This window comes from Malaclemys terrapin, chromosome 9 (genome assembly GCF_027887155.1).
Source record: "Malaclemys terrapin pileata isolate rMalTer1 chromosome 9, rMalTer1.hap1, whole genome shotgun sequence".
NCBI classification, from domain to species: Eukaryota; Metazoa; Chordata; order Testudines; family Emydidae; genus Malaclemys; species Malaclemys terrapin.
Window position 1 is genome coordinate 29,686,055 of NC_071513.1, and position 18,022 is coordinate 29,704,076.

General features: G+C 45.4%; 1 protein-coding gene across 5 annotated transcripts in view; it reads left to right on the forward strand.

The window, feature by feature from the left end:
• The first annotated feature begins 11,715 nt into the window (after positions 1 to 11,715).
• DACH2 (dachshund family transcription factor 2) overlaps positions 11,716 to 18,022 on the forward strand; it is a 487,625-nt gene continuing 481,318 nt past the window's right edge. For all 5 annotated transcript variants that reach the window (XM_054038771.1, XM_054038772.1, XM_054038776.1 and 2 more), the window contains exon 1: positions 11,716 to 12,417. In XM_054038771.1, the coding sequence (XP_053894746.1) occupies positions 11,909 to 12,417 (509 nt within the window). In that variant the 5' untranslated portion in view covers positions 11,716 to 11,908. The remainder of the gene's footprint in view (positions 12,418 to 18,022) is intronic.

The window sequence follows — 18,022 nt, forward strand, 5'->3', positions numbered from 1 at the left end:
AAAAATTATTTCATAATTATTTTTTTCCCTTCCTGTCCCAGCTTGTTTTCATAAAATTAGTTATATAAACAGCTCATTTATTAAGGGCCTGACCCAAAGCCTAGTCAAGTAAGTGGGAATATTTCCACTGACTTCCATGGACTTTTGTTAATGTCAGAAAGGAGAACATCAGCATTGCACTAAGCGCTTGTCAGGTTGGAAAGAATGGAGAAAAAGTGGTGTCTCAGATAGCTGAAATTGAGTAGGATATGCAATTTTCAACTATGCCTTCATTCTTCATTCTGGGCCCACATGTACCTCATCGCTCACAAATCTAGTGTTATGTTCATTACTCACATATTTGATGTGAACTTCATCCCATGTGTACTTATGTCCTTCACTAAACTGATATGAACTTTTATTCCTGTATACTACTGACATCAGACATGCTGTATCATGTTAGAGTTTATAGAATATTATTCATAGAATTAATCTTGCATTATTTTAATCTCCTACATTACAACTTTTCTCGAGTCACTGCATTAGTGTCTTGCCCCCCACTTGGCCACTGGCAAATTGAAACACAGTTAACTGCACCACATACGTCACTACTGAATTTTCCAGTCATTTAGCAAAAAAGAGTTCTTTTTCTCTGTGACCTTGGGCAAGTCACTTCACTGCCCCATGCCTCAGTTTCCCATGTTTATAATGAGGATAATGATTCTTACCTCTTTTGTAATGCACTTTGAGATCTATTTGTGAAAAGTGGCATATAAGAACTAGGTATTATTATTGTTAATGAAAATTCCCTACTGTTTTCTTTAAAAGGCTGCTAATGCTTTCATCATTACCCCCTCCTTGTTAATTTGTGTCAGCCAGCATCTTCTCTATAGGATGAGCCAGTGGTCACAATAATGACTACTGGTAATAGGTAATTTACAGAGAGCTGTGGATTAGCCCTCTCTACTGGGGCTTGAAACTGACCAGGGCTCTGCTCTCTCTCCTCTGGCATTTGTGAAGAACTTGTCCCTGCTTTTACTTCAGCAGGCTACATACCACAAAAAAAACACAAGCAAGCCCCTTTCCTTGATGTTTTGCAATCCAGCAACTGGCGGTCAATTTTTATATGTAATTAAAACGGCACCAACATTTCACTGGCTGTTAATGTCAAGAAAAATGGAATATTTTGCCCTCAGGGCTGAAATGGCCAAAAATATTGAATATTGGATTAAAAATAATCATTGTAAAAGACTAATTACTACTGTATATGGAGAGTTAATAGTTTGTACACATTCATATTACACATTTGGACCCCAGTCAATCAAACCAGCTGACAAATGCAGGATATTTTACAACTCACAAGATATTGCAGTATGATTTTTTGGATTTAGCATCTTTGCCTTATCTTGGGTAAAATTACAAGGAAATAATATCTACTGATATAGTTGACTCTTATACGCTTAGTTGAGCTGGGCTGCTGCATGGTATTAATTCTCAAACCTTGAGCATTTTCTTAGTCTAAGTGCAGTTCTTTTCTCCATGGATAGTCACCTCTCAAGGGTACTGTTTTTACTACAGTCTTTATGATTTTATATTGCTTCATGCCACTCCAACTTGCAGGGTGTTGATGCGCAAGGCTTCCTCTGGCCTTGCAAAAACTCAACCTTATTTAGAAATATGTTTAGCTTGTGGAAGACATTAAAGTCAAAAAGAAAAAAAAATCCTGAGAGTGGAATTTGATTATCTCATTAATCTCAAAGCAAAATGTCTTTAAAGGGAGTAAAGGAGAAAAACAATGAGAAACCTTTAAATCTGATTTATTAAATCTTCTAATAGCAATTATGTCCAATAAATTAGCCACATATATTTTCTGTTTGAGGGACTTTCCATATTATTTGTATTATGATAGTACCTAGCCCCAGCTGAATACGGGGCCCGATTGCATTAGGCATTGTACATAAATACATAGTAAGTGACAGTCCCTGCCCCAAAGAACTTCCAATCTAAGCTTCTGATTCTGGAAAGACTTATGCACATTTTTAATTGCCTCATAATTTTCAGTGGGATTACTCACAGTATGTAAAGTTAAGCATATGCATAAATCTTTGCTGGATTGGGGCCTAAATAGTCAAGGCTGGCAAAGGGTGGGAGAAAGGAATTCATCATATAAGGAGCGTAATCAAGGGGATGTTGGAAAATGCCATGTTAGTTTCACTTTATTTTTAAATGTTTATATGTTTGTTTTTTGTGGTGAGTTTTGTAATATATAACTGAATAGATTTGGATAAGTGGGAAAGGCAGGAGGGGAGAGTTAACAGCATCAATGGAGTGAGAATGTCAAAGGGGAAGAGGGACAATGAAGTGGAGATGAAAAGAGAGAGGAGGGAAGGACGATGACTAATGGAGGACAGGGAAAATCAGGCTGGAAACACACAGACAATACAGTTGCTGTTGGAGGAGATCAAGAGCAAACAGTGCATTAGAACACTCAAAATAATGTTCAGCCTCTGAACTTCAAAAAGTCAGTCAGGTGATATTTCCCATGTGCAGGTTTCTACTTCCTTGCTGTTGCTGCTGTGGTTGCTGCTAGGGGACTATCTCTGACCTCTAAGGCTGGGACTTCCCTATGGGTTTCTGCTTCACATTCCCTTGAGTTCACATAGCTGGGAGACAGGGATCACATGGAGCTTGGTATTATGGAGGATGCCACACCACCTGATCAGATCCAGGTGGAGTGGGCAGGAGCCCTTGGCTGGACCTCTTCTTTTCCCTTCTTTCAGTGCAGTTGCTGCTGGAGGAGTCATTCTCAATTAGTTTTACTTTCCGTGAGCTCATGTGAGTAAGCCAGGGGCCACATGTGGTACCCAGTATCTCTGGGGGGTGCTCCATTCTCATGGAAGCATAGAGGGTCAATAGGATACCAGCTAGTCCTCCTTCTGTCTAAGGTGCTGTTGATGCCTCAGTTGCTGCTGGAAAGAGTGGCCAATTATATAGAAGGTCTCCTGAGAATTTAAGTTGTTTAACATCTTAATGATCACAAAATTTCACTTCTGTCTCAGTCCACTCTCACACTGCTAATATAATGCAGCTCCAATTTCTGGAGGATTTTGCTCTGCAGTAGGCCTAGATCATTTGCAGTAAACAGTCATTATCTTAGCTGTCTATTTACAAAAATTAAAAACTACATATTGTTTGTTCCTCTAGTAACATAATGAAAACCCTGGTTTATTATTTAGTCATGGAAAGGCTTGTCCTTCTTCTTTTTGGAGATCTCCTATTTCTTTCTGCCTTTGAAGGATCATAGATGTTTTTAGGACCCAAGAGAGTGTCAGATGATTGCAAGTGCCACAGTCACCTTTTGGATAAAGAGATGGAGGTTGGCAGTGGGGAAAGGAGAAGTGGGAGACTGTTAACAGTGGGCTGCCCTTCAGGTCTAGCTCCCGGTTTGGCCCTGCCGTCCCTGCCTACTGCGCAGTTCCTTTTCCAATTTCAGTTACTTATTTTGCTAAAGTTATCACAAGCTGCTGAAATGCTCCTGAATGGGGAGATTCCCCTGCAAATGTGTGAATACAGTTTCACAATTTTTCTTACCATAGCACAAAAAGAGTGAGAACAACATCTGTTTTTTAGCGACAGTCCTTACTATCCTGAGTCAGAGGGAAGAGTAGGTCCAGTAGACATTTCTGATCATCTGTATGGATAAACGAATTCCATACTAACTAGTGTGAGAGGTGTTTGCTGGGATCCCTGTGTGCGCGCACCTCTCTCTCTCTTTGGACTGCTCTAATGTCAACTTCTGTTCATAGGCAGAGCACTTGAAACTTAGATATTATGGCCAAGGATGCACTCGCCCAGCTCCACTAGCCAACCTATTGTGGGTACTAGTATCCCGGCCCAAAACTAAAGGCCCATCCCCTCAACCAAGGGGGATGAACTGCTGAGCATGACCACAACTGAGTTTGGGGGACAACAAATGAGGAAACGGGCAGAAGTGAAGATCATGGGGCTACAACCAGGGATCCAGATGGGGATTGTGGCGGGGCAACGACTCACCGGCGTGGCACCTCCTGCTGGTCATCCAGGAAATTAGCTCCTTCCAGCCCAGAGTGCCCTCTGCAGGCTGGTGTCTCACCTGCCGCTGGCCCCGTGTCCCTCCTGGACCCAAGTACCCTTTGCCCAGGGGTTCTGCCCACCGCAGTCCCCTCTCACTCTGGGTCTCCCCTCCCAGGGAAACCCACAACCCCTATCCCCACCTTGTTTCAGTGGTTACTGCCAGTCATCACCCAGCCCCTTTCCCTGGGCAGACTGCAGTCTGTAATGGCCACTCATCATCAGCAAGGGGGTTAGGACCTGCTGCCTTTGCCTATCTCTGGGCTGCCTCTCCGCAGCCCCAGTACCTGTTTGTGGGTCCTTAACTTGGCCTGCAGCCTGGGGCTTTTCTAGGCTGGAGCTCCCCAGCTCCCGGTGCCCTTCCCCAGCACTGCTCCACCCTAGGTACCCTCCTCAGCTTCCCAGACAGCCAGGTCCTTCTCTCTCAAGGAAGCTAGAGAGAGTGTGCGTGTGTCTGTTTCTGGCCCACAGCCCTCTTATAAGGGCCAGCTGGGCCCTGATTAATCTGACCACAGCTGTGGCTGCTTTCCCGATCAGCCTGGCTCCCCCCCTGCCCACTGCAGCCCTTTCCAGGGCTGCTTTATTCCCTTCAGGCAGGAGCGGGATGACCATCCTGCTACAGGGACACTGAGCAGAGAACCTTGGACAACATCTACTGGTCCTCAAAGAAGTCCAAAGAGCCAGTGGACATTACCCAGAGGAACTCTGGCTGGATGCGTGAAGTGACAAGGGATCAGAAACAGGCTCCACAGTCACAGAGCACCATCTCCCCCACATCATCAAGCTTCCTCCTGCTGGTCTTGTGGATGGCCATCTTGGCGAGCATCAGGAGACAGCTGATGAAGAGGTCTCATGACTTTGTGGGGCCATGGATGGGATATGCACATACAAGGAAGCACAGGGAAAAGTGCAGCCAGAATGTCAACAGGAAGTTCTGGAGAAGCTGGAAAAGGGGCTGCAGCCTGACTCACTCTATGCAGATGTGTGCCAAAGTCCCCGTCTTACCAGAGGCGATCCTGGCAGTTACAGGACAGTAAGCCTAACTTCGGTACCAGGCAAATTGGTTGAAACTATAGTAAAGAACAGAATTATCAGACACATAGGTGAACATGATTTTTTGCGGAAAAGTCAGCACAGCTTTTGTGAGGGGAAATCATGCCTCACCAATCTATTAGAATTCTTTGTGGGGGTCAACAAACATGTGGACAAGGGTGATCCAGTGAATATCATGTACTTGGACTTTCACAAGATGACTCCCCAAAGGCTCTTCAGCAAAGTAAGCAGTCATGGGATAAGAGGGAAGGTCCTTTCATGTATCAGTAACTAGTTAAAAGACAGGAAATAAAGAGTAGGAATAAATGGTCAGTTTACACAATGGAGAGAGGTAAATAGTGGTGTCCCCCAGGAATCTGTACTGGGACCAATGCTGTTCAACATATTCATAAATGAGCTGGAAAAAAGGGGTAAACAGTAAGGTGGCAAAGTTCGCAAGATGATACAAAATTACTCAAGATAGTTAAGACCAAAGCAGATTGCGAAGAATTCCAAGGGGATCTCCCAAAACTGGGTGACTGGGTGACAAAATGGCAGATGAAATTCAGCGTTGATAAATGCAAAGTAATGCATATGGGAAAACGTAATACCACCCCTCTACATACAAAATGATGGGATCTAAATTAGCTGTTACCACTCAAGAAAGAGAGCTTGGAGTCACTGTGGATAGTTTTCTGAAAACATCAGTGTAATGTACAGCAGTAGTCAAAAAAACTAACAGAATTTTAGGAACCATGGGCAAAGGGATAGATAATAAGACAGTAAGTATCAAAATGCCACTATATAAATTCGTGGTATACCCAAACTTCGAATACTGAGTGCAGTTTGTTTGCCACATCTCAAAAAAGATATATTCGAATTGGAAAAGGGTATGGAACAGCTTCCATATGAGGAGAGATTAAAAAGACTGGGACTTTTCAGCTTGGAAAAGAAACAACTAAGGGGGCATATGATAGAGGTCAATAAAATCATAAATGTGTGGAGAAAGTGAATAAGGAACTGTTATTTATTCCTTCTCATAACAGAAGAACCAGGGATTAACCAATGAAATTAATAGGCAGAGGGTTTAAAACAAACAAAAAGAAATACTTCTTCACACAGTGCACAGTCAACCTGTGGAACTCATTGCTAGGAGATGTTGTGAAGACCAAAACTATAATTGATTTTAAAAAAGAATTAGATAAATTCATGGAAGACAGGTCCATCAATGGATATTAGTCAAGATGGTCAGGGATGCAACCTCATGCTCAACCAGAAGCTGGGAGTGGCCGACAGGGGATGGATCACTTGATAATTTCCCTGTTCTGTTCATTCTCTCTGAAGCACCTGGTATTGGCCACTGTTGGAAGACAGAATACATATTCGTGCTCATAATTCCATGGAGGAGCTGCCAACTGAGATCTGCAGTGGGCCGTTGGACTAAGGTGGAGATGCATGCTGACCTACCGGGGCTCCCTGTCCTCCATAGGTAGAAAAAGGTCCCACTACTTGGTACTTGGGAGCTTAGGCTCCGACTCCATAGGTGCTCCAGCCCTAGCGCACCCATGGGGAAAAATAGTGGGTGCTGAGCACCCACCAGCAGCCAGCTACCCCTCTCTCCCCAGTGCCTCCCACTCACTGCGATCAGCTGTTCTGTGGCATGCAGGAGGTGCTGGGGGGAGGGGGAGGAGCGACAGCTGGGTGGCTTGGGGGAGGGGGTGGAATGGGGCATGGGGCAGGAAGAGGCGAGGTGGAGGTGTGGGCTTGGGGGAAGAGGTGGAGTGTGGGGCGGGGTGAAGCAGGGATGGGAAGATACAGAGCGGGGGTGGGAAGAGGCAGAGTGGGGGTGGAGGCTTGGGGGCAGAGGTGGCGTGGGGGCAGGGCCTGGGGCAGAGCCGGGGAGGGTCGAGCACCCCCTGGCACATTAGAAAGTCAGCGCCTCTGCTTGGGAGAAAAACAATGAGGAGTCCAGTGGCACCTTAAAGAATAACAGATTTATTTGGGCATAAGCTTTCGTGGGTAAAAAGCCACTTCTTCAGATGCATGGAGTGAAAATTACAGATACAGGAATAAATATATATTGGCACATGAAGAGAAGGGAGTGACCTTAAAGTGGAGAACCAGTGTTGAACGCCTATTCAGTCAGGGTGGATGTGGTCCACTCCCAATAATTGATGAGGAGGTGTCAATACCAGGAGAGGGGAAATTGCCAGCCACTCCCACTCCCAGTCCCTATTCAAGCCCAAATTGATGGTGTTAAGTTTGCAAATCAATTGTAGCTCTACAGTTTCTCTTTGAAGTTTCTGCTTGGAGGTTCTTTGGCCAGAGCTCTTGCCTCCACTCATGCCATGTACCCTGGTCCTGGATCATGAGGAGCAGCAAGGAAGGTTTAGGTTGGACATTAGGGAAAACTTCCTAACTGTCAGGATAGTTAAGCACTGGAATAAATTGCCTAGGGAAGTTGTGGAATCTCCATCACTGGAGATTTTTAAGAGCAGGTTAGACAAACAGCTGTCTGGGATGGTCTAGATAATACTTAGTCCTGCCATGAGTGCAGGACACTGGACTAGATGACTTCTTGAGGTCCCTTCCAGTCCTATGATTCTATGTCATCAGCATATGCCAACAGGAACACTCACAAGTCCAGAGGTAGCAGCAACATTAGAAGTGGGAGAGAAAGGGATGAGATTGGGATCTCTGCTGTGTTTCACCACCACCACCACTGGGCTGCCGGCAGTGCGCTGACACAGGGGAACCCCTGGGTTGCTGGTGGCGAGCTGACACAGGGGAACCCCTGGGCTGCCTGCCGGCGGCTCAGACTCTCTCTCCCTCACAGCGCAGCGGCCGCTCCATCCCATGCGATTCTTCTCATTGCTGGCGGGGGCGCCGGTGGCTGGGCAGAGCTCCACAGCTCTGCTTAGCGCACGTGGCACGAGCCCGGCAACGGGCGCGACAGCAGGGCTTCTGGAGGAAAGGGGCGGCTGCCTCCTGGCTCAGCCTCCACAGTCAGCCCCAGCGGGGGGCATGGAGAAGAAAAGAGCCTCGGGCAGCGGTCTGGTGGAGCGGAGGAAGAAAGAGGACCCTGACGCCCGTGCCTTGGGCAAGGTAAGCGCTTCCCCACAGCTCGGCCTCAGGCACCTGTGCTCCTGCCCCTTGGTACTTGGCTGGTCCCTGCTCCTGCTCTCCTTGTGGGTGGGCGGCTGGAGAGGACCGCAGCCTACAGAGCTGAGCTGCCCCAGTGCCCCCCTCTCCCCGCTCTAGCATCTGTCATGCCTGGTATCTGAGTTCAGGGCCGCCTGGGGGAGAGGGGGCAAGTGGGGCAGTTTGCCCCAGGGCCCGGGCCCCGTAGGGGATCTCCACAAGTATGTTGGAGGCTCCCCCTGCCCCATGAGTATGTCGGAGGCTCCTGGGAGAGGGGGTAAGCGGCATGGTAAGGGTCCGGGGCCGGGCACCCCCCCAACCCCATCCCCCCCACAGCCCTGACTCCCAGCTCTGAGCCCAGCCCCTTTGAGCCGGAACCCCCCTGACCCCATCCTCCCCACAGCCTGACCCCCAGCTCTGGGCCCAGCCCCTCTGAGCCGGACACCCCCCTGACCCCATCTGCCCACATCCCTGAGCCCAGCCCCTGTGAGCTGGGCACCCCCGAACCCAGAGCCCAGCTCCGCACCCAGCCATGGGCAACAGCAGCAACACCCCAGGCAGCAACAGCCCATTGGTACCAACCATCACCATCACCCAGCAACAGCCCATTATGTAATTGCAAATGTATACATACCATTATAGCTTTTAATGTTTTTAAATAATGTATTTAGTGTATTTTCAAATTATTACAAATTAATTTTTGAATGTATTTCACTAGTTATTTTTTACATTTCCAAATACATGTTACTATAGTATTGCAACTTTTTTTGCACCCCCGAAATTGCTTTGCCCCAGGCCCCCTGAATCCTCTGGACTTGGAGGAACTTTAAAAAGCAACAGAGAGTCCTGTGGCACCTTTAAGACTAACAGATGTATTGGAGCATAAGCTTCCGTGGGTGAATGCCCACTTCGTCGGATGCATGTAATGGAAATTTCCAGGGGCAGGTATAAATATGCTGGCAAGAATCAGTCTGGAGATAACGAGGACCCTCACCCTCCCTGATTGAACTAACCTCGTTATCTCCAGACTGATTCTTGTCAGCATATTTATACCTGCCCCTGGAAATTTCCATTACATGCATCCGACGAAGTGGGCATTCACCCACGGAAGCTTATGCTCCAATACATCTGTTAGTCTTAAAGGTGCCACAGGACTCTCTGTTGCTTTTTACAGATTCAAACTAACACAGCTTCCCCTCTGATACTTGGAGGAACTTGTTTCTAAATTTGCTAAACTTAAAGCGCGGAAACATAAATTCTAAATTATAACATGTTACTCTGTGACCGTATATTGTGTATAATGTATGTGATTTATTTGGGGGGAGGGGTGCAAGGTGGAAGTTTCACCTAGGGCAAAATATCCTTGCACCGGCCCTGCACCCATGCCAACACCAGCACATAGTTTTCATTGTGGGGGGAGGTGGCTACCAGGAGGTGGTAGACACTTGGCCTCCTGGTCAGGGTGGGGAAGGTTCCCCAACTACTGTAAATGGAAAAGGAGGAAGCAGTGGCAGCAGTAGCAGTAGTAATGGTTGGATGGGCCACAGCAGGTGGGTCTGCAGCCACCTGGGCATATGCCTGGGGGCTGAAGATTGGGTGCCTCTAGAGCTGGTGGAAGGGACAGCAGGAGCGTGGTGGACCGTGGCAGTAGCAGCCGCTGCTGCAGAAGGAACCTTTTGTGCTGGGCTCTTGCCCTTTTTCTTGCCCTGCCCTTCTTGCTGACTGAGGGGGCTTCATTGATGGTGGTGCTTTTGGCAACAGAGTCCCTTCCTGTGCCTTCTGCTGCCACACCAGTGATGTTGGCAGAGGTATTGGTGATAGCTGTGGTGGCGGATGGGACAGAAAAGCTGAGGTGGGGCAACAATGTTGGCCAGGAAACCTTCCCTCAGTCTCTGCCCAGATTGAGGGCCACCATTGAGGACAGGTGGTGGAACAGCCACCAAATGGGGACATGTAAATAATGAAAGGGTAGTTGGAGAGAGAATGGAAGCTAGCCACTCCTCTGCACTAGGCTGCATGAGGGAGGAGGTGGAGGGTGTAGGCAAACCCAAAGGATGGGAGGACTACAACAAGCAGTGTAGGAGGTTACTCCGGCTGCACTGGGAGTTTAGGTGGGCGTATATAAGTGTGGGTGCGAATGCAGTGAATGGGGTATCGAAAAGAGGGGAATCACAGGTGCACAAGAATATGCAGGTGCACAAGACAAGTGGGGCCGGGTGAAGGGAGGCAGGCAGCAAGAAACAGCAAGGAGAGATGGTAGATGAGGCAGGGGCAGGAGGCAACAAACAGTAAAGGGAAGGGGCGGGCAGGGCAAGGGAGGTAGGCAACAAAAAGGGTGGCCACTCATGCATCCACAGAATATGGGACTTCTGGAATAGTGTGGCCCGCCCCCACTTGTGTGACCCTGCCCCTGCCAGGGTACTCACATGGAGGACGCCATTTTGCAAAGCACCCATCCCGCCCCCTCTGGTGTACATGTGAAGTCAAGCTGCTGAAAGCAGAGCAGTACACTCTGCAAAATGGCATCCTCCATGTGTCCAGAATGATACTGGTCTAAACCAGGTCTGGTTTTATATTAGTGCTGGACAGGGACAAACCTTAGAAAAACAAGACTGTCTGGCTTAAAATCGGACAAATGGCCTGCCTAGCAACAAAATGTGGGAGAGAGGGAATTACAGAGGGGGCATGTAAGATGGGAGGGGCCACATAGGGTGACCAAATAGCAAGTGTGAAAAATCAGGACACTTTTTTTTCCGGGGGTGGGTGGGTTACGGTATAATTGTATATATAAGACAAAGCTCCTACGGTAATATTGGGACGTCTGGTCACCCTACGGCCACATGACTCACAAAGGGAAAGGGGGCATGTGAGAAAAGGGGGACAGCTTACTGCAAGGGGGAGGGGTCTGTGCTAGATGGGAGCAGTGAACCACAAGGGGCTAGTGGGCAGGCAGAGGAAACAGGGGGTCCGTCAGCCCACTACAAACTCGGAGAGGAGAAAGGGGAGGAAAGTGTGAGGGGGAACACATGCACCCATGTGCTAAGGTTGCCGCCTCTGAGGTACAAAGAAACCTCAAACAAACGGAGCACGCAGGATGGTCCTGAGCCCACAGGACTGGGCAGCTGGCTGTGTATACTGAGCACCCTGGCAGACATCCCCGCACAGCTACTGCTAACTGCAAAGAAGAGCCGGTCCTGGGCAAACATGGACAGGTGACAACCCTAGGGTGGCGAGAAGTGAAAAGGCTGCTGCAGCCCCAGGTGGCCGAAGGCAGATGGTCACTTTGGTCAGAGGAGGCGGCGGGGGCGGGCAAAAGGTGGAGGCAGGGCTCCACGCCACTCCCCCTCCCGAGCAGCAGCAACACCAGCAGCCACCTCCTCCTCCAGCGGCAGCAGCCCCAGCTCCCCTCTGCAAGCAGCCACTAACCGGGGCCACGCTTGCTGAGGGCCAGGCGCATTGGCTGGAGGGGGCTGTCACTCTTCCCCCCCGCCCCGGTGGAGGTGGGGAGGGCTCTGAGCGAGCGGCTGCTGCGTGCGCGAGCGAGCGAGCGAGCGAGTGGGAGACTCTGTTTTGGGTCGTACCGCAAACAGTTGGGGAGAGTGAGCGTGGCAGGGAGCGCGGGGCTGAGCCGCCGCAGAGAGTGACCATGGCTGTCTCCTCCGCGCCTCCCGTCATCTCGGCAACTTCCAGCAGCGGCAGCAGCAGCGGCAGCGTGGGGGGCCCGGGGAGCTTGTTCCGGGCAGACCCCCTCTATTCCTCCAGCCCCTCCGAGTCCCCCAGGCTCACCAACAGCCTGGTCAACAGTTTCCTGGCTTCCAGCGGCGGCGGTGCGGGCACGGGAGGCGGCGGAGGGGGTGGCAGCAACGAGTGTAAGATGGTTGATCTGCACGGGGTGAAGGTGGCTTCTTTCCTGGTGGAGGGGCAGGAGCTGATCTGCCTGCCGCAGGTCTTTGATCTCTTCCTCAAGCACCTGGTGGGGGGGCTGCACACGGTCTACACCAAGCTGAAGCGGCTGGATATATCGCCCGTGGTGTGCACGGTGGAACAGGTCCGCATCCTGCGGGGGCTGGGCGCCATCCAGCCCGGCGTGAACCGCTGCAAGCTCATCACCAGGAAAGACTTCGAAACTTTGTACAACGACTGCACCAACGCCAGGTGAGCGGCAAACTTCGCTGTCACTCCTCACGGCCCGGCTCGGCGCCTCTCCTCACTGGCTGCCCACTGGTGGCAAGGGCGTGTGCTCAGCCTCCTCCAGGGTGCGGGTAGGTGGGTGGGTGCCCAGGCACCTTGCGCTCCTCAGGCAGCCGGAGCCCTGAGCACAGTCACGCGCCAGGAAAACTTTGTTTCCGCGGGAGTCCCAAGCCTGGGGTGGGTGGTGAGAGTGCTCCCGAGCTGCTCGTGCCAGGCCAGCCCGGAGGCTCTTCTCTGTAAACAGAGCAAAGAGTCCGCTACCGAGCTCTCCCGAGCCCGCTGCGTCCCCTCCAGGCCTCTGAGCGCTTCCTAGCGCGCCTTGCAAGGTGCCTACAGCCCTGCAGGTTCCGCGTTAGGGAAGATGAGCGCCTAGAAGTCCAGCCTAATTGTGGGGCTCCGCTGCACGACTATACCGGACGGTCTGTTGATAACGTGCAAACTGCCTGTTACCCTGTGATGGTCTCTTTGAGGGAGGGTCGAGATGCAGGATGCGCCAAAACTAAGCAATGCTTTAGAAACGGAAACCCCACGTTGGCACGAATAGTCAGGTTGCGAATGAGGCAGTGTTCAGAGGATGCTCCCTTCACTTTGGCTAACTGTTAGACAAGTTTTCTGGACCGTACGGTATGGCCACCTTAAATCACTGTCTCTAACTACAGAAGCAGTGGGAGCATGCAATACAGTTTATGATGCTCGCTGCCAGAAGGGACCATAGCAGAGTTAGATGGTGTAAAGGAGGCAATAAATTGTATGAAATCTGTTCTAGAGAAAGAGGAGTGATTTAGTGTAGGTGATTACACAAAATTCTTAAACTGTTGAACTTTCTTGCTAAGGTTTATTAAATCTGTGTACCAGGTAACTGCACTAAGCATGAACTTGGCTAATTATATGAAATAATTATTCACTTTTTCGCAAATATAGTATCTAGATAATCTTTCAAATGACTATGTAAAAAGGAACTAAGTACTATTTGCTTTAAGTTTTTAGCTGTATATTTTTTCTCTCACTGGAAATTATGATCTCTAGTTGTCTGGGTTGTGAACATAACTTGTGATACAGTAGTCATAAGTCTTGCAAAAGAAATAACGATAGCCAAAGAACATGTGCTATGTGTGCCTGAGGAGTATGGGTAGTTTACAGACAAACTGTTGCTTAGTATAACTCTGGAATAATGGTACATTATTTAATCAAAGAGGTTTTACTGTTGTTATAGCCCTTGTCCTGTTGTGCTTAAATGACTAAACCCAAAGCTGATTGTATTCATGGAAGATCCCTGCTGGGTTCTTCATACATGGGGGGTCAGAATCCTTGTTTGTGACCTCATAGTTCTTGCTTTAGAAATGATAATGATCTCATAAACAAAAAACTCTCAGGGCTTAATAGAAATATATAGTAAGAAAGGGTAAATTATAAGAGAGCGAACTCTAGATGACATCTAATAGTTAAACATTCAGCAATTTCTGAGGAAAAAACTCAGACTCATCTTTCTATCTTAACAAGAAACGTTATCTTTGCATATGCTGTTTACAAGTAAATTGTTTAGGCCTGCCATGACTTACAGCAGGGAAAAGTTAACTTTCTATATTAGAAATCAGGTGGTTAGTTCTTACCACTTAGACTCTGCTATATGATGGTTTCATGTTTTAAGTAAATGCATGTACACGATGAAATTAAAAGTCTTATTGCACTTATTTGGGGTCTGATCCTGCTTCCATTGCCATTGGCTTAAGTAAAAGCAGGTTTAGACTTTTGATTCTTATGGCAATTTTTTTCTCCTCCTGTTATGTTTTGTTCTCAGTGATAAAGATGACATTTCAGAGCTACTTTAATTCCATTCCTGCCTGTGTCCACATGAACTGTATTCTTTTTCTTGCTCACTTTCAGTTTCTCCTGCTGCCCATTTATTTCAACAAGTCATACAACCCTGTGACATCACAACTACTGCCACATCAAAGTTTTGATGTATAAGCAAGGTTTGTGACTACTGTATTTGAAAAAGATGGGAACAAAATTCTATAAGGTACCCTTAGCATACCTAGCACTTAAAATATCTTTGGCTTTTTGCAAAATATTCACAAAATTTTGGTGCCCAAACTAATATTAAAATAACATGTTTCTGAAATTTGACTGGCAAGTTGATCTCAGAACCACATTTTTGAGCAATGCACACAAAACAATCAAGTTGATTAGTGGAAATAAGTAATTGCACACAACTGCGTGGATGATACAGCCCCATTATACACATGACATGAAGATATGTGCAAATTGACCAAAAATGGCACAAAATATTGAAATAAGTGTTTATTTCAATTTGTTCTTCACCAAAATCACATGGCTGGGAGAGGGGATAAGATATGCAAAGAGAGGCAAGGGCAGAGGAGCTCCAAATGAGAAAATAGGAGCTAAGAGATGCTGTAGGAGGGTTTGAAAGATGCAGCCAGAAGAGCCAAGAGATGCAGTCAGAAAAATATGGCTAGGGCATTGGAGAGAGAGACCAACAGGACTGAAATAAAGCACATACCTGTCCAAGGGCAAAAGCAGCTCTCAGTTTAAAAGATTATACAGGAAAAAGCTTATATGCCATGTGTATAAGGCCCTTTTACCTAATTACGGAAATGAAATTTATCTTCATCTGCTTAGGGATAACGGCTACCAAGATATTTTTGAAGATAAGTTTCACATTTAATGTCACCACTGACTATCTCGCTGTTCATACGCAGTATTCTTTTCTTCTTTTGAAAGTACCAATATCTGGAAATAAACTCACTACTATCAATATGTTTTGCATTCAGATCTACACATGTAGTGCGTAATAGCGATTATGAGTACATGAGAAACAAACTTTTTTCAAATGAATTATCTTAAAGTTGAATGCCTGCAGCTTAGGAATATTAATCGTATTGTATCATGATAATTTGAAATGCTTAACCTGACACTTAGTTTGCCAATCAAATTATTTATTGACCAGCCCAGTATACTTCATGTCTGATGATAATAGATAAATTGTCATACGTAATGGAATTCTCTTGTCTCTTACTAAATGTAACATATCCTGGACACTACTGTGCACATTCTATGAATTACATAATACATTTTAAAGTTCATTTTGTCATACAGTGTAAAATAGTTGTATTCCTATACCTGGGAAGTAAAATCAGGAAAAGACTGTGATATCAGTGAAAAGTTAGAATAAAATCTTTGAAGATGTGTTGTTCTACCACATTATTTAAGCATTTTATCTTGCAATTCCAAAATGTTGTACATTCCTTCCTTATCCTCTGAGTTATAAAAACAATTTTATAGCAGATTGTATTTAAAATCATGTTCAAATGCTGAGGCGGGCTCGAGAATCGCTGGAAAAGTAATTAGATATCTCATAGTTGATTTTTTTCTCTTTCTATATTAGTTTGATTTTTTTAAAAACAAACAACAACTTGTTTCCAGTTTTGCATTTTGCGCTTTTGCATTAGAATGAAAAACACGGCAGTGTAGATTAATCAAAGAATGGACATATTTAACTTTTTTTCTCACTCCTTCTCTCTGACACAATATTTTCTTAATTGAACTTGTCTACAGAGCTCTTAAGAATTATAGAGAAATGCATCTACAAGTGAAAGTTTTGGTTGGGGATTTTTCCTCCTTAACACCAAAGTGAGGTTTTTTGTGTGGTATAAATATAATGTTGTACACACATCCCCATAAACAATGTTCTTCGCCTTAGGTCTAATTATCCATCGTTATAATTTATTTTTAGGAACCATGAAATAAAACTTTAACCTTTTCATAAGTTAGTTCATTGTAAGTAGCAACTTCAAGAATGAGTGAATCTTTTTACAAAGCCTAATTAAGAAATAATTTATGATATTTTGGAAGATTACTCAAATCAGACCACCAATTGATTAATTGTAGAATTATAAAGTTTATTCTAAGATTTAAAAGCAAAAGCTGTATAATGTGGTTGCGTTATAACAACTTAATATACAACTACATTAAGAACAGTTGTACAACAATGTAAAATAGACCCTTAAAATCACAATTGCATATGTATGATTCATACCCAACCAATAGAATATTTTTGATTAGATTCTTCTGGGCATTTGTATTAGATGAATGCTGTAGACTGTTGTGGTAGTATTGCTCTGGATTATCTGGTGAACATATAGTAAAATATTTCACATGAGAAAGTGTTTTCAGGTAAAGGGAACTGCAGAGCAACACATGGCTTATTTTCTGTGACAAATTTAAACTATTTTGTTAAGCTAATATTTTGTATTACTTTGGTTTGTTCACAAACAATTAAAGACTTCAGAAATGAATCTATGCAGTAAATGCAGACATTTTATTTCATGGCATAATGAGGGTCTAGTCATGTTGTCTATTAAAAGCAGCCCCATAGTCAACAATGCTCTGTCTTTTATTAGAAGAATGATGTCAAGATTATAATTAAAACAATCCAGTCATGTGCCACTGCACAGAGCGTCCATGTGTATATTGATTTTAAATGTACACTTACGCTTCCATAAACTACTTTGCCTTTGCCTAAGTAAATATTTAGTGTTAATTCATACTTGCCAAAAACTTGTTAGTTTAGGAGGTGATGTTATATTAAAATTAAAATAATCAATTTTCTGTTTTTTCTTTTGTGGATGGGGAGATTTACTTACAACATTTTATTGAGGGTTCTTGCTAGTGTAGTGGACGTTGTCGGGATGCAGAAAGAGATTTTTTTTTTCCATTTTTAAAAGGAAATTACTGATACCTTTCGAAAAATAACTAAGATGAACATCTTTGGCCTTCTGAAGTTATTTTATTCATCTCAAAATCTTTGGCTTTTGTAAAAATGCTTCTCATAGGCAAATCTAATATGAAGAAACCACAATCAAAATTCTTTACTTTTCTGATAGCAGTAGAGCTTTCCATCTGTAGCATAATTGGCTTTTTCCAAAAGATGAACATTTAATAGTTTTCCTGTCTACATTTATTTAAATTTTCTAGTGTAACTTCTTCAAATTGAAAATACTGTGTTTCTGGAGCAAAGACAAAAAAGCAAAACAATTAGGTATTAATGATATTCTTGTTGCATATTCAAAAGGTCTTTGCAAGCATTTCTTCTCCTTTTCCCTTTTCACCATCTCAACCTGCAGAACTCTTCACTGTCACTTCAAATCACACAATTCTAAAAAGATAAAACAACATTTAAACTCATTTGCTTTGGGAAAGAAATAGAGCATTTGCACCCAATAAGCCTGATTGTGGAACTGCATGCAAATTGTGTTTTGATTTATCTCTTTTGCACTTTTTTCCATTTGAATTGATCTTGCATTAATTTTGCCAGGCGGCTCTGTGAGGCTGCAGATGTTGCCCTGTGTTTAATAAATCAATGAGACAGATCTGAATGAATCACTTCAGATGGATTCTCTGCTCGGTTTGATGTCTAGATGTTATTCTTAGCTTGTTATCATGACAGATGCATTAATGTTCCCATACACTGCCAGCAATGTCAAAGAGATTGAAGCTTTTAAAGTGGCGGTATCCCCTTTTTTCAGTTCTGTTAGAATAACTAAATTGT